The sequence below is a fragment of the Uloborus diversus genome, chromosome 9 (assembly GCF_026930045.1).
Source record: "Uloborus diversus isolate 005 chromosome 9, Udiv.v.3.1, whole genome shotgun sequence".
Lineage (NCBI taxonomy): Eukaryota > Metazoa > Arthropoda > Arachnida > Araneae > Uloboridae > Uloborus > Uloborus diversus.
Window position 1 is genome coordinate 113,666,672 of NC_072739.1, and position 18,233 is coordinate 113,684,904.

Here is an 18,233-nt window from a genome sequence, read left to right on the forward strand (position 1 = left end):
CAAGATACTATATTTTTGTATTGCAAAACTCATCACTACTCTACATTTTTTAAAGTGGTGTGCTACACTACAATCTACTAAAAAATAATTACTACAGTAGCGTTACCAAGGGCATACATAAGGGAGGGGCTGAGGGGGCCCGGCCCCCTCCAAAATCTGGGGAAAAATTTAAATAAAGGTAGTTATTTTTGGTTTTAGTTGCGCTCCCAAATTTCCAAACTTTTAGCTACCAATAAAAAAAGAAGAAATAAATATGATAGTAACAATAATATATATATATATTTTTATATATATATATATATATATATATATATATATATATATATATATATATATAATTAGACAAGGATGGCGTGAGAAAATTCTAATTCTTCAAAGGCTGCCTCGAGTTGGCGCGTCAGATGGCACCAGGCAATACGGTTCCAGAAGGAGCCAGGAGATCCGTACCCTTTACTCAAAAAAGAATGTCTTGGGAAAGCAAAGTTTTTTATCAAAAAGAAAAGCAAATAATGTTGGGGGGAAAATATCAATTCTTTTAAAAATAAATATTTAAATTATTTTTTTTTAAAGAGATGCAGCTTACTGCTTAGCAAATTAAGTTCCCCTCTCTTTCTTCCACCCCCCCCCCCCCACACCTTTTTCTTTCGTCCTAGTCTATTTGAAAAGAAGGGATTTCAAAATGTTTATCGCTTTAACTCTCGTCCCCTGCAAGAAATTTAAAATAAGTTTTAATTGTTCGGTTGCAGCAATAATGGAAATAGATGTCGAAAAAAAACACATTTATTAAGGTGTTTTTTGGACATCAATTTCAAAACCTTTCTGGAGTAGGGCTCCCGAACCAACACCCTTTCAGTAAGGCTACTACCAAAAATAGTGTGAAATTGTGCCTTTAAGATTTCAATTTTGAAAAGTTTCGGAGAAAGATCTATAAAAACCACTCCGTACCTCTAAACGTCTCCAAAAAAGACATGAAATATTGTTTTACTTTTCAGGGGAGAATTCTCGAACTCTTCCTTTCCAAAGATTGCTAATGTTGGGGGGGAAAAAATCTGAATTGCTTTTGAAAAGAACCTTACAATAAAAATTTTCAAAAGTTACTGACTATTGATCAGGTAATTACATCCAACATCTCCATTACGTCCATTTCTTTCAGCTCCACCCCCACCTCTCCCTGTCCCATTTTTCCCCCTTTTTCCTAGTTAATCTGAAAATAAGAAAGTCTTCAAAATACTACACTTCGCAAGCCCCCCTCCACTTACTAAAGCCATTAAAGAGCTTCTCAAACACCGGTTCCTGGGCTTCAATATCGAAAAATTTCCAGGGGAGAATTACCAAACGCCTTGCTTTCTGAAAGCTTCGGAAATCGTTTTAGGTTGCGTTTATGGAGCTTCAATTTTTATCAAAGGCCGAACCCCTAACGTTACAAATATGGTCCACAGTCGCACTTTTAAGACTTCAATTACAAAAAAATTTCGGACGAGGTCCCGACTGCTCCCGTATGAAATCAGAAAATGAAAAAACTACAATTTCGAAAAATTTAAGGTGGAGAGCATTTAAATCCCCCCACGTAGTATCACTGAATATCTCTTTAAAACTTGGTTTTTTACAACTTTGATTTCAAAATAGTTTTTTTGGAGAGCCCCAAAACCGCCCTGCCTGTTACATCATCAAAGTTAGTCTGAAACTGCGTTTTTTTAAATTCAATATCGAAAAATTGGGCGGAAGGGTGATGGATTTCGTTACATTTTTTTAAAAAAATCAATCGGGGCTAGCTTCAAAAAGTTCTATTCCTTTCATTATACTAACGTCAAAAAGTATATCCTATAATGGCGTTTTTAAGATTTCAATTTCTAAAAATTTCCGCAGAAGGGCCACGAATTTTTCTTCCCTGTAGCATCACCAGAGACTGTCTAAAAGTTCGTTCCTAGGACTACAATTCCAAAAAACTTTCGGGAGAGAACTCCCAAACACCCTCCCCCCCCCCCCCACCATCAGAAGCGACAAATTTTTTAAGAGTGCCCCCCTAAAATAATTTTTTGGTTGCGCCAATGGTTGACAGTATGAAGTCCTTGACACAGCTCGAAAAAAAAAGAGAATATCAGGGCACTGTTGCTCTTCTTCCTCTCACAAAAAAAAAAAAAAAAAAAAAAAACGGGGGGGAGCTAATTTTGGTAAATGAGCCCCCTCCAAAATAAAAACATATATACGCCACTGAGCGTTACTACATGTAGTGTGCTTACTTCTGACAGTTGCACAAATACATAAATGCATAATTACATATGTATACACACATAAGAAAAAATAAAACTATCTTGTTTTTGTCTTGGTATTTTAATAATATTGCATTGTGATTTTTCTTCAAAGCCGCTACAAAGTCTGAAATTTTGTCTGTATGCTGTCCCATGCTCAGGAGACCTGACAGTACTTACAGCCTTGAAATTTGGTACAAAATTACTTCAAAACTTGGAGGGGGGGGATCTTTTTTTTTTTTTTTTTTTTTTTTTTTTTTTTTTTTTTTTTCAATTTTGAATTACTGTTTTAGTAATTAAATTTTTAAGCTAAAATTTCACATAATTGCCTACTAAGGGGATGAACAATTTCCCACACCTTCTAGCATTCTATGTCATTTGAATGAGCTTTTTTTCTGCAGAAGATTGAGTTTATTTCAGTTTTCTCAAAGAGGGAATTATTATTCTTTTCAGGAGATATAAGGATTTCTAAGAAAAGAATCCTAGGCTAAACTCAATTTAAACATGAAGCTGAAAAAGAGAAATGTTAATACAGAACCACAATTTATAAATAACATTTCAAACGTTTAAAACAGTCATTTTGCTAAGCTCAGAATCCTCTAAGCAACTAACTATAACTGAAATTTGGAAAAGATAGTTTGGATCCCAAGAGAGGGATGCTCTTCAAAGCATTTGATTTTGAAATAACATTGTTTGGCATACTTCATACAAGTTCTCTTTCCTTCCGATGGGAGCGAGATTTTCATATTGTTCTAATTATAATGAACTCTTAAATTAAAATTATATTTTCCATAGGAAAGGGAGCAATGTTTTCATTTTCTTTTAATTTATAATGCTTATTTTAATCTGATTCTTCCAAGCAGAATGATTTGAATCTTCATAAATGAAATAGGATTGCAAAGCACTTTTCGGGAGTTTGTGAAGGTTAACGAGCAGGAGTGGAGCCCCTAGTATTATAAAAAGAAAACATTAGTCTTTTGAAATTAATTTTGAACTAGATGACATTAAAACTAAACTTAAGAATCAATTTTTTATTTTTTCAAAATTTGTTGGGAGGGAAAAAAAAAACATTTTTACTTTTCAGATTTTGCATTGGCATAATAATAGCAAACTATGAGATTACTATGCTCAAAATAAAATCAATTTGAAATTTTTCTCTATTAGAATTCAATACATTTCAAATTTCAAAGAAAACATGTTAAAAAATAAAAAAGATCCTTGCAAAGTTGTTTTCTGATTTCTGTTTATTTTCCTTAGTTCTAAAATAGAAAACCAAATGATTACCTTTTTTAATTTCATCTCAAAAAAAGGGAAAATTCAGTTTCAGCAATTATGTCCACATTTTGAAAGAAAATTTTAAATATAATTTACCTGTTACTACTACCTGAACTTCTACTTTCTCTGCCATCCTGTGACTCTACTTCTATAGCAGGCATTGATTGGGAGCGTTTGCTGCTGCATCTGTACATGAAGTTCAAATTTAGAGCAATTTACGGATTGAATTCAATTATATTCTCAAATTTAAAAAGGGCTACTTATGAAAATTGCCCAATTGGCAAAAGCTCAGGAGTTAAATCAAATTTGATAGATCAGCTACTATGAAAGGCTACACTATAGTAAGTTAGGCAACAAATCAATAAATGCAATCAATATCTGCTTAATTCATTTCTTTCTAAGATTAGATAACAAATTTATTTTTAAAAAAATACACGCAATGCAATTATTGCACAGATGAAATTAAATTTAATTGGTTTTGATGTTTCTAAAAAATCTAAAAATCTACTTACTTATTATATGTATGCAAGTAATTTATACAATGTCACATGACTTACATCAATTAACCATCAAATATAAAGGAATAAGAATATAGATAAAATATCAGAGAAGCAAAAGCACAAAAGTTGAGAATGGTAAAGAAAAAAAAAGAGCACGGCATGTGTACCTTGCTTTTTGTTATTTAAATGTAAGTTTGCAGGTGCTATTTTTCTTTGCGTTTTAACTGCTTTCATGTTAAGCTAGGAACCAATTTCAATTTTCGTATGTTGTTTTTATATATCTTTTTTTATATCTTACTAATAACTCCAGTGCATTAGGCATATTGGGATTTTCAAGTCCTGAGCACTCATTTTAAAAATATTTTTGTTCTGATCCTTCACAAAAAAAAAATCCCATTTTTCGGAATCCAGGCTTGGATGCAACCATCTAAGTGTAGAAGACCTCTTCCCTTTTATTTGGCTTACTTTAAATCTTTCTAAGTTAATTGTATACTTTAGTTATGTGTGATTGATCTACTAATGCAATACAGTTTCTACTGCTCTCTTTTTCTTTCACTATCTATTTGCACAGTTTCATTTGCTTTTTCTGTACTTTGAGGAAATGTATCACATTTACATATTGCAACAGAAGATTCAATAATGTAAATTTTCAAACACATAAAAAACGATTATTATTTTGAATCTAAATAGTTAATTTAAGAAATTCTTAAAATTTTAGCATAACAATGATCTTTAGAAGAAAATATTACAGTAACTATAAGGAATTGTATACAGAAAGTTTCTAAGAACCAAACTTCATAAAATATGATGCCATTTTACTAGCAATTGCACATCTAAACTAGCATTTAAAAAGCTAAGCAAAAGAAGGTAAGCAATATAAACAGAGTAAATCTACACTAATCAATAAAACAAAAATAAGAGTATGAAAAAGATGTAGGGCGCTAGAAGCTAACTGCTTCAACAAATTTACTCACCCAGGCCCAAAATGCTGCAAGAAGCAGTCATAAAGATGTAACCAATAATTTTAAACATTAAAATAAAATACATTACTTAATACCAAAATTCAGGAAATTTCTTAACACTTTAGTTTCAAAAATTAAATTACCTTCTAACTTTCTGGTGCCTTCTGACATCTTTTAATATTGATCGTGCAGCTGGACTTAATTTTGCTTTAATAGCAGCCTAAAATTAAAAAACATCAGTTAAGTTATTTCCTTCAAATTTATATATACAATGCTCAATATTTACTTTCCTTTTTAACATTTATTTTGAACATTTGTTAAATCTTTGAAAAATAAAACTAATAATGATTTCAGCACGCTAGAGAATTTTAACAAAATTTACTGACCAACATGATAATCAATGGATACCACTAGTGTGACATAGGGGTCAAAAAAATGTGTAATAAAATTTATCCCACAATTAGGTAGACAAAGGTTACCACACTTGAACATACAGTAGAACCTTGTTTATCTGGCTCAAATTTATAGCCTTTTCAAAAAAAATTATGTTCATAAAGCAGTGTAGGAAATAGGTACAATAAAACTTGTAAAGTTGAACACTTGTTGACTACTGTTTTTCAGGTACAGAATTAGTCCTATACCCTATATATCAACCTCTATAAGTTGACCATCTGTCCAAGTTGAGCACTAACGTACTGAACACAAGTGGTCAACTTACACAGGTTTCACTGCATTTCATTTTGAGGAGTGGTACTGCTTCTCAAATTATAATATTTTGGAGCAGTTTTGTAAAATTGAAGAGCAGTTTTACGACATTTGCAATTGCATTTTCAACAAGAAAACGAACAAATTTTAAGAAATGTAATATTTAGTGTGTACATTAAAAAAGTTTGGAACAATGACTTCAGTTACAAACTTGTATCACCAACTTCTACAAAATAGAAGAACTGGAGCAAATGGGTGATTCTACAAATAATAAAATATTTATGGCATGAAAATTTTCAAACATTTTATTTAATTTCATTTTAAAAATTAAAATCGTTTGCACCCTGTTTATTAATAAAAATAGTTATCAAAAATCATTAAGGACACTGCATCGACATCTAGTTTTGTCATTCACATTTTTAAAGTACAGCGGAATGCTGGTTAATTGAATCAGTGGTTAATTGCTTCAAATGCTTAAATGAATTTAATTGCCAAGAACAGAACAAAATCCAGCTTTATTGAACTAACCGCTTTATTGAATCAGCGGCTTTATGGAATCAAATCTGTTTAGAACAAACATCATTTACATAAGCGGCGGCAACTGTACTGATTTTTTTTTTTTTTTTTGCATCGTAAAATTTTTAATGCAATTTATGATATTGTATCGTTTTTCATTCACGAATCACAAACTACGATGTGATAGCACCTATTTACTACGCTGTCACATAGGTAACTTTTAATTAAGCAAGAACGAAACTGTAAGTACGATGCACATTTACTTTTTATTTTGATTAAATATAGAGCTCCTGCCATAGTACAATACATTATGATTATATAACAAACACTAATGAAGCTGAAATAATATGATGAAAAAGCATTTAGATGATTGTGCTTTGTTCAGACAGCACAAGTTAAAACCAGTTTTTGGTAAAGAAATTGTGTGGAAAATTGTTTTTTTTAATGGCTTTGAAACAATTCTAAGTAATTTTGTTGCAAAATATGGTTTTGATGTAATGAATGGTGAGTTTGCTTAAGGATTGGTTTTGCTTATTCTCGTACTACCAGGGGTGAAAGTTGCAAAACTTCTTAAGGTGAAAAGTTAAAGGGGGTGCCCTAATTTAGATTTTAAGTAAATTAGGATTAAGGATAAATATAAAACATAAATAAACACAATGAAGAATGATGAAGAGTGCTTGAGAAATAAAATTATAGTAGATAATCTTACTTAATTTTTAAAAAAATTTACTTTTTATCATTAGGCAATGGATTAGTAGTTTTCTGTTCAATATGATTTGTAACACAAATTAAATTAAAAAGTTAATTTGGGAAGAAATTTTCTAGATTTCACTCCTTCCCTGACTACTTAATGCTTTGTAACTTTTATTTTGCTCCGTTTCACTCTCAAAGTTTTTTTCAAAAAGGGAAATACGTCAAAAAGTCGACTAACTTTCACCCTGCATTTTACCTGAATTATCTGGATTTTAGATCATTCGGATTACCTTTGGTCTCATTTAGTACGAATTAATGAGATTGTACTGTAAAACAATTATTTTAATAAATCTTAAAAGAATAAAGTACCAATAATCTTTTCCAACTATTGCACTCATAAATCTGTGATGATCAATATGTTGATGAAAGAAATAAATTACAAAGCTAAAATGGAGGAGGAGGGGGAATAGTTTTAGTAAAAAAGTGAAAGCAATAGTACTTTGGGAATTAAAAAGAAATTACAAATACTTTGGAAATTGATTTTGATGTTATGTAACATTCCAAAATTTAGATCTGAAAATCTATAACAAACACACATACACAAATAACAAAAGACTAAAATGATTAAAATTCAGATATACTCAATTTACACATGATAAATTTAAATAAAGAAAGGAAAATCACTTCATAGAAATGTTTCAAGTAGAAAATGAATGGATGACTTTAATTGCAATCAAAAGCATTAATGTTACATTGCTTCAATATTTTTATCAATGCAAAAACAAAAAGACTTTTAGTGCATAAACTGCAGATTTCAGCTCTAATATTTTGCAACATTCTTAAACAAGATAAAATATCTGACTTTTCATAATTTTCAAAAGGGATTTCATTTTGGAAAGATCCTTATACATTTTTTTCATAAAAAAAGTATAATTTATTTTACATTTTTTTTTTAATTTACTTTTTCAATCAAAAATAATTTAACTGCATTTTTAACTTTATCCTTTATTTTATTTATGTTAATTAATGTTTCAAATTATATTAATATTAATATATTCATTTAAATAAAACTACATGAAGATATAACAATTCAAATATGAACATATCTAAAACATATATATGGAACTTAATAAAGTAAGTGTGACAAAAGGTATTTAGGATAAAAACAAATGTGTTATCCTATTCCTAAAATACAGCCAAACACTATAAAATTGCATTGCATAACAAAACTAGACATTTTTTTTAAATACATACCACAGGTGTCAAGGCTCTAAGTTCCCTCAAATCAATGTGGCGAAAAAATTCCAGACTAGCCACCTGAATATATATAAATTAATATTAAAAGTGAATAATTTACTGTACAAGTAGGTGAAAATTGAAAAGGAGAAAGAAATACATACTTGTTGTAACGAAGGGTAACGATAACGTCCTTGTTCAAATATAAATCTTAAAACCTGGAATAATTTTAACATTAATTTATTACATGACTACAGAACAGATGCATTAATTTTTATTACATACAAACTAGAGGACCAGACAGACATTGTTCTGTTCAAATTTTGTAAATTGAAAAGTTAAAACATTTCAGTAAACTATCAAGTGTTTGAACCATTTTGTTGAAAAAAATAAGTAAAAAGAAAATGTTTTAAGCTGCAAGTTGTAATAAATATACGCATTCTGACACCAAAGAATGCGTATATTTATTACAACTTGATTTATCCAATGCCCACTGAGCAGTTGTTTTATTAACTACTAGCAGTACCCGCACAGCGATGCCCGTGCCAAAAACTTAACGGAGGTCCATTGAATAAAAAAAAAATTGACACCCCCTCCCCCTCTGATGCGAAATGATCATTTTTCTTTATGTAAAATGCGTACTCACCTTTAAAAAAAAAACTATTTAAGTTCCTTTGGAATTCAAAACATTTCGTCAAATGATTAAATTAGATTTACATTTGCTTTAAAACTCTATTTAGCGAGTGAAGAGGTTTTTACTGCAATATAAAATATTTCGCCAAATAAACAAAAAAAGACATCAAATAATATCTTTCAAATGTAAAAATAACTCCATAACTCTATTGTTTATCGCCAAACTTGCCCAGCAACCACGCTATCATAAGCTATCCGTCTAACGAAAAAAAACATGCAGTGAACCATTCAAAAATCATCATCAGAAAAAAAGAAAATGTGGTACATTTCACTTGGATAAAAACAAATCAAAAGTTTCTTTTATTTCAAAACAAACCGCTAAAACAATGAATTTCATTAATGGTTACCTTAAAACAGTAATCCTAGACTGAACAGCTCAGGGCCTAACGCGCCAAGCGACCACGATACCGGAAGCCAGTTCTTTTGCGAGTGAAGCGGATGTTTTTTCTTTGGCAATAATAAATGTTTCACCAAACAAACAAAAAGGTATGGGTCATTCCATACAGATTCAACGGATGAGTAGGACTCGACAGATGCATCGGCGCCGATGGTTCAACAATTTAGCCATCAGCATTGGCATCGGCGGCCGATGCTAACTTGCAGGAAACATCGGCCCATCGGCCTTTAAAAACATCGAAAAGCCGATGGAATTGGCCGATGTTTTCAAAAAAAAAAAAACTTTTGCTGTTTTACTTTTTAAAGCAAAGTAAACGGAGTTATTGTTTTCATATAAAATTGTTTACTTAAACTTCAGTATGAATTTCTATTTTAGTCACCCCTGAAAGAGTTTTTAATACTGCATTCAGGTACCAAATAAGTTAATTATTGCGTTGTTTCTTGCGGCTAGATGTACGTATGTATCTCTCATAAGCCATAACTCAAAAATGGTAAGCTGTAAAAGGTTAAAATTTCGCATGTGGGGTGTGCGTACGTTCCAGTTGTGCACTTATCTTTTTGTTTTCAATCGGGTGTTCTAAAAAGCCTATTTACTCATTTCTTTTGTGGTTATTTATTACTTATTTTCAATACAAAACTAATATAGCATCTCAGACTAACGGTCATTTGGCTATAACAAAGAAATCGACGCACCAAGAAGGAGTGATCTGATTGAGACGAAAATTGGTGGATAGGAAGACAATGCACAGAATATCAAATGATTAAATTTCTTAGAACAATTGAATAATTTGTCAGAATTACAGTAACAAGTTCAATAAGATATTGAACCACCTCTAGCCTAGATACAAGCTGAAGCACGACGTGGGAAACATTGATAAAGATCTCCGGAGGTTGTCCTGCGATATTTCCGGCTAAATTTGCTCCAACTGCCAGACGAGGTTATCAATATTCCATCCCATCATAGCCCAGACATGCTCGATGGGAGAGAGATCTGACAATCTGGCAGGCCACGGAAGAGTTTGACAAGCTTGCAGACAGTTCATAGCAACATGTGCCGTAAGGTTATCGGGCATTGTCCTGCTGAAAACCAGCCGAGGGTACTGCAAAAGGAACGGCAACAAAACAGGTCTTAGGATGTCGTCGACGTACCACTGTGCAGTAAGTGTACCTCTAATTACGACCAAAGGGGTCCAGTTATCAAAGGAACTATCACCCCAGACCATAATGCCTTGTTGACGGCCAGTGTGACGTGCAAAAGCAAAACCAGGATCCCTCCTCTGCCCTGGGTGTCTCCAAACACGCCTTCGATGATCGTCATGACATAGTTGGAAGCGGGATACGTCGCTAAAGACTATACATTCCCAGTCGGCACCATTCCAACCTAATCGAGTCATGCACCACTGTAATCTGGCTCAGCAGTGTGTAAGCGTCAGTGACAGGTGGCGTAACGATCTGCGCGAGCGTAAATTTCGTTGTCCCAACCGTCTGTAAATGGTCATGATGGACACTGGTGTTTGGGTTGAACGTCTGATAGTTCATAGAGATGAAGAAAGCGCTGTGACAGCTGATCGGACAATCCCTCTGTCATCATGATCTGTTGTGACCCTAGGTCGACCGCTAACATCCTGACGCTGAATTCTGCCATTTTCCACCCATCCTTGCCAGCATCTTCGAATCGCCGAATCGTTGCGACTCAAATGACGAGCGATTCTCCGATTATCCAATAATATGACCTCGTTTAAACTCTGACAGTTGCTCGTAATGAGCACGAACCATGCGACGAGGCATTTTTAAGTTGTTGAAAGGTAATCTGAATTGCAATCAAACCGAAAGTTTTAACAACTATTGAAGAATTGCTCTTTATATACATCTGCTGGATGCGCAGTTTCGATTAGCTGGAGATCAAACTATCCATTCATTGGATACCAAATTTTAATCATTTGCACATCTGGTCCAAACAATCATGCATACAAAATTTCAAATCAATCGGATGGTTGCTTCTTGATGCGTCGAGTTTTTTTTTTTTTTTTTTTTTTTGTTGTTGTTAGAGTGTATATTGCCGAATTGGAGACCACGGAAACAAATATGAGATGGCGAAGCCGGTTTTTGTGTCATTTTGTTAGATTCCCGTTGAATAGATGATAATTTTTAGAACACTTGCGTGCCCCCCCCCTCCCACTGCCTGTATTTCTTATATTAAACTCTAGTTGCATTTCCGTGTGGTTTAAAACTAACACCATTCATAAAATTAGAGATTTTTTTTTCAAACGTAATCTATTGTTTAGGAAGAATTTAGAGCATTAATGTAAAAATTGATTAAAGACGTTTTGAATGGTGACATAATTTGGAAATCAAAGAGACTTTTGAATTTTTTCTTCGGAAGTGCTGAAGTTGACTCAAAAACTCTTCGGAGGCGGTGGTAGCGGTTCTGTACTAAACAAATGAGACTAAAGTTGGGAACGAAGTTTAATGTTGTGAGTTACTCCAAAATCAGCAGGTGACCCCCCCTCCCCCCCATCCCTCGTTGTTTCAAGCATTTCTTAAATGTTTAGCGATTTTTTATTTTGCTCAAGAAATGTCATTTTACGTATTTCTCATTCTTGTTTCATCTTTATTTCGTAATGCGCCATATTTTTTGCATCATTTATAGCTATCGATTTTTTCTATTGTAAGTAACTATTTTCATGTATTTTTATAAAATCAATGAACGAGTTATTTTCGTTTTAATCATATTTTTAATAATATGTTATAGAAAAGTATCAAGGATTTCCTACTAAGCAATTATTTAAATTTCAGCAAATTATTGTTAAATTGAAAAATTTAATTTGAACTTGTTTGTAGTACTTTATAAAAGATTTTAAACAATCAAATTGTTCGATATTATGTGTGCAAACATCAGATCAAGTAGTATATATATTCAGTTATTATTAACTTGGAGTAAATATCAAGTTTGTTTATTGTAATTGCGTTTTAAGAAACTCACTCTTTTCAAGGCTTTTTTTTTTTCAGAAAAATTTATGTCACTGTTATAGCTTTTATGAAAAATGCAAATTTTTTACTTCATAATTTTTAAATAAGTATAAAAATATTCCTATTACGATTTAATATTGTAATTTATCTGTTACTTTTTTTTTTAAATTTCATGACTAAAAATGTCTTTGTGCAATCTTTCCTCTTTAATTGCGTAAGTTATTGACGATTTCATGTTTTTATTCTTAAATTTTTTTGAATGATTAAACAACATAATTTAAAGTTTTTTAACTATGTATAGTGTACATAAGCCCTACATTTTTACAATATTGCTGAAATCTTAGTTATATGTTCAATTTAAAAAAAAATCAGTTGGTTATTAAACAGTGTCTTTGTTTTTCTTCCTTTTTTTTCTTTTCTTTTTGTTTTGGCAGTTGTTCTTTCTCTATCATCATAAGAAAAAGACAAGCATAACTACATCATATATAGATTGTACGTAGTACGATCCAAAATTTCGGGGACAAACTGCATAAAACTTGACCCAGAATAGTTCACATTGCCGAAGCACATCCACCTTCAAATGGTCACCTTGAGGGACTATGTACTTCTGCCAGTGTTCATATAACTTTTGGAAACACTCCTGGAAGCCTTTTTCGCAACCTACTATGATGCAGCTTTATCTTCTCCTGGCGGAAGAAAGCAGCATCCATGCAAATGTTTTTTTGCTGGGAACAGGTAAATGTCACACGGAGCTAAGTCCGATGAAACATTATGTTATTTGTTTCTCGTATCAGAGCATTGATCAATCAAACCGTGCATCCTCAACATGAAAGTCGCTTTCTTCCCCACGATGAAGTTAAAGCAGCAGCGCAAGAGGCTTTACAGGAGGTTGCGAAAAATGGCTGCCAGGAGTGCTTCTAAAAGCTATACCAGGGCTGTCCAACTCGCGGACAGCCATCACATATTGTGCGGCCCGCCAGCTTCTTATTCAGCATATATCTTTTTTCGAATTTATTGGTATCAAGAAGCATCCGAGACTACTCTTCTTAGTCAAGCCGGGGTCCCCGAAATTTCCTCGTGATCGCCCTTTTATACTCCTTTCATTGTTTTGAGAGAAAACGGTACAGGACATCTACAGGTCAAGGTCAAGCAGTCCTATCCTGCACGCTGGTGTTCAAACGAATTCCTAGAAATAGTATTGCCTCGCGTTGGTGGAGGGAGACAGGGAGGGAAGAGAGAAACATTTCAGATAAGCAAATCCTGCCTGCAATTGGTTAAAAATAAAGACCCTCCTCAATGATTCTACGGACTTTGTTGATTTTAAAAAAGAAATTGAGAATTTGCTCTCGTCGCTTCCATGTTTAGGAGCATATATTTTTGCGAAAGTGCTTCTTTGACAATGAACTTTTATCAAGAATCGTCACAGGAGCTCTCTCACCGACAGTTCAATGATAGACTTTCTTCTGCTGGCAACGAAAAACATTGAGATTGACATTCCTGTCCTTGTAAAGAAGGCGGATCTGCCTCAATATTCCCATTAAAATTTAAGCAAATTGTTTTATAATCCTCCTGTTTCATTTTTTTATAATTAATTACCTCTTATAGATTAAGGATTATTATTAACTGTTATTGTATAAGAGGTAAGAGCTTATTGTTCAAATTTTTCAAACTGCGGCCCGCCAGGTGATCGGTGGCCGCAATTCTGGCCCGTGGGCTCTTTGCAGTTGGACAGCCCTGAGCTATACGAACGTTGGCAGACGTGCATAGTCGTTCAAGGTGATTATTTTGTAGATAGATGTGCTTCGATAATGTGAACTACTAAGGGTAAGGTCTTATACTGTTTATCCTCGAACTTTTAAATCATACTACGTACGTATGAGTTTTCAGCTTACTATTTCATAACGTTTCTGAGTGATGCAAGTTTACGCGTATAAATACATCACAAGAGAACTTGCGGATTGAGGAGGTGTTCAAAATGAATATTTTGGGCATCTATATGTTCTTTGGTACATATGCGTGTACAGATGTGCCGAAAAACTAGTGAAGTTCAAATTGGGTGATCGTAAAATAGAAATTAGGTCGAAATTAGATTTTTTTTTGTTTTGTTTTTATTAGAAGTCCTTATTCGTAGAAAGGAAGTAAAGTGAAATGAATAAATGATCCTTTAAATCCCTGGCAATCTTATCACTTTATCTCCGTTAGATTTTTTTTGCCATCGGCCAACTGCATCGGCCATCGGCAATCGGCCATTTGGAGGAAAACCATCGCCCATCTTTGAACAATCGGCATCGGCCCATCGGCCAAAAAATGCCATCGGTTGAGCCCTACCGATGAGTGCGCTCGACCATTTTCAATTTTTCTGAAACTCATATCCGAAAAAGATGCATATGAATGATGTTTAAAACCACTTTTATTTTTTCTCTAACCTTAACCCTTGATTTTTTAGGGGTCATCAAAAGTGATTTTCGCAGTCAAAAATGGGACTTTTAGACCTTTGCATTTTGGCCAAAATCTATTTGAATTACATTTATGGCAGTTAATTTTACGCTTGGATGTTAAAGTGCATAAGATGATAGTCTTACATGCTGAGTTACGTGGCTGTAACTTAATAATTAAAATAATGGCAACAGGTTAAAGTTCAAGGTCAAATGTAAAATTTTTACTCATTTTAAATCGGGATAACTCGCGTAGGGGACGGAAACACAAAATGAAATACGGCAAAAACTAATCACTGGAACTATGCTAATAAGAATATGTAACTGTTGCTGTGTGTTTGCTTACCCTTTATTGGTTACAGCTCCCAAAAATCAAAAAATGACATTTTTAGGCCCCTGTAAACCAAAAGGGGATGAAATTAAAAATAAAATTTCTTGGCCAATTGAACATTCCATTCAAGTACTATACATGTTATATATATTCTTTTGTGTATTTGGTTTGTGAAAAAGATACAGGTCTTTGAAGTTGAGCAATTTTGCTAGTTAATTCATGCACTAAAACAGAAATAAAAAGTGTGAAAACTTCATTGTACTTTCTTAAATGGCCTATATAATATATTATACTGAAAAAACATATTTTAAGTATAAAAAAAACTTTTTTAATTTGATAACTTAGAAATATTTGGACATGAATGAGTAGTTCATACTTGATTGACAGCTTAAGTAAAGTAGTTAATTTATAGACTATCTACACACACAAATTTTCAATACACACAAACATATCCTCTGTATATTAACGTATCTAAATTGCCTTAGACATATGCAAAAACATTATATATACAAAATTTAAATTTTAAAAAGTGCATTTTTTATTTCCTGTTTGAATGCAGTTTTGAAAAAATGAACTCACCTAGCAGTCCTATAGTTGTAATGGTGACTCAAGTATATGGCATTTTGGAATGCTTTACCAAGGCACATCCATAATTTGATACTTTGAAAATGTACTAGGAGCAAGACAATGACAGGGGTTCTAAATTTAGTGATCAACACAAGCTATGTAATAACTTTTTTGACAAAAATGGGCATTTTCTTTTGATAGTCTTTTTAGTAACACACTATTCTTCATACCTATTGCTAGGGGACAATAATTTTACAGTGATAATATTTAAATACGGTGGCATAAAGCAGTGATTAAATGTTGTATTGGGAATTTTATTTGCAGAGTCAAACATTTCTTGTAGCATTTTTTCAGCTAGTTTAATATACTGAATGCTCACAAGGATACATGCAATGTTTAGTAGCAAAAATGCAGAAGGTATACATTTCTGTAGGAATTAAAATGTGACTTCTAGTAGTTCTTTCCAAGCTAGTCTTAGTAGTATCAATTCTTTTTACGGTTCTTTTGATTCTGTTACAATGTCCATTATCGTGTGATATTGCATAGAAATGCCATTCAGCTCTCAAGTTGACATCCGTTTCGTGATTACGTAAATTAAGAAAGTTCCTTCTATTTTTGTTGTGTATTTGAGTAAAGTATTTCAGTACGCCACATGCTGTGTCACCACCAGAACTATAGTACCACTGTATGAGTTCATTTTCTTAGAACTATACTGAAGCAAGAAATGAAAAACGCACCTTTTTTTCCTTTCAACTATGCAGATAATGCTTTTGCACATGTTTAGGCAAGTTACATAAGTTAATGTACAGAGCGTATGTTTGTATGTATTGAAAATTTGTGTGTGTAGATAGTCTATAAATTAACTACTTAAGCTGTCAATCATGTATGAACTACTCATTTATGTCCAAACATTTCTAAGTTATCAAATTAAAATAATTATTTTTATACTTAAAATATCTTTTTCCAGTATATTATATTACATAGAGCACATTATACATAATTTAAGAAAGCACAATGAAGTTTTTACACTTTTCATTTCTGTTTTAGTGTGTGAATTAACTAGCAAAATTGCTCAATTTCAAAGACCTGTATCTTTTTTAAAAACCAAATACACAAAACAATAATAACATGTATAGTACTTGAATGGGATATTCAATTGGCCAAGAAATTTCATTTTTAATTCCATCTCCTTTTGGTTTACAGGGGTCTAAAAATGTCATTTTTCTCAATTTTCTGATCTTTGAGGAGCTGTAATTTATAAAGGATAATCAAACACACAATTACAGCTATATTTTCTCATTAGTGTGACTCCAGTGATTAGTTTTTGCCATATTTCACTTTGTGTTTTTATCCCCTAAGCGAGTTACGACCCTTTGAAATGAGTAAAAATTTTACATTTGACCTTAAACTTTGGCCTGCTGCCATTATTTTAATTATTAAGTTACAGCTACATAACTCAGTGTGTGAGACTATTATCTTATGTACTTTAACATCAAAATGTAAAATGTTCTGTCATGATTGTTATTCAATTAGATTTGGGCCAAAATGCAAAGGTCTAAAAGTCCCATTTTTGACTGTGAAAACCACTTTTGATGACCCCTAAAAAATCAAGGGTTAAGGTTAGAGAAAAAATAAAAGTGGTTTTAAACATCATTCATAAGCATCATTTTGGGATATGAGTTTCAAAAAAATTAAAAATGGTCGAGCGCACTCATCCGTTGAATCTGTATGGAATGACCCGTATATGATCACATTAACAGTAGCTTTCACATCTTTATATATTAAGAGCTGCGTTTCCCGGCTTTGCCCCGGTCTACCTTGAGAATAAAAATTGTGTTGAGTGACATATATTCAACAATCAGGCTTAAATAAAAGGAAAAAAAACACCATGCAAAATTACCCTTTCAAACATTGACGACAGATATTAAAATACTTTTAAGAAATTAAAATGCGAAAGATGGATTTTGAAAGCGTAACCATGAAAACATGAAATGAATTGAAAATGTATTCAAAAAGCGTAACCGTGGAAACGTGAAAATAAAATAGTTGACAACCTGAATCAAAATAACATATTCAGACCCCGAAGTGGTTTTTTGGCGGAAAAAAGTAGGAAATAAGGAATCAAAAATTTAAAAAGTAGGAAAAGTAGGGAAAAAATCACTCAAAAAAATAGGAAGAGATAGGACTACACACACGTCAAGAGGAAACATTTAGCGTAAACTTTATTTCTAATGTAAAATAAACTAACAGTATTTTTGATTTAAAACTGTCCCAAAAATAAACTAACAGTACTTTTGAAGTATTAAAGGGATTTAATGAAAGACCGAGTCGCAAAAACAAGATAAAAGAAACAAGCTGACAATCAACAGCATGAAAAATAAACTGGTGGAAACAAAAATATTATTTACAAAAATATGAAAATAAAATCTAAACAAAGAAACACTTTTCAACAATACAGTAATAAAAATTTTCAATGTGAGAGAATAAAATTCAATATAGCAATCACAAATAAAAAAACAGTAATAATAATAATAATAATAAAACTGCAATAAAACCATTTTTGTTACAGAGTTGTTTTGTCAAAAACAAAAACATTCCTTTGAGAGCGTCAATTTATCATTTGAAAATACTAATACTTTCAGCTTCTGTTGTCATAAACTATGACACAAAAAGCAAAGCAAATATTAAATTAGTTTTAGTTAAAA

At 32.4% G+C, this 18,233-nt stretch overlaps 1 protein-coding gene across 2 annotated transcripts in view; it reads right to left on the reverse strand.

The window, feature by feature from the left end:
• The window catches only part of LOC129230642 (slowpoke-binding protein-like), a 53,365-nt gene that overhangs the window by 5,196 nt on the left and 29,936 nt on the right, over positions 1-18,233 (reverse strand). For both annotated transcript variants that reach the window (XM_054865059.1, XM_054865058.1), the window contains exons 9-12: positions 8,301-8,354; positions 8,155-8,217; positions 5,130-5,206; positions 3,621-3,710 (exon numbers count right to left, since the gene is read on the reverse strand). In XM_054865059.1, coding sequence (XP_054721034.1) covers positions 3,621-3,710; positions 5,130-5,206; positions 8,155-8,217; positions 8,301-8,354 — 284 coding nt within the window. The remainder of the gene's footprint in view (positions 1-3,620; positions 3,711-5,129; positions 5,207-8,154; positions 8,218-8,300; positions 8,355-18,233) is intronic.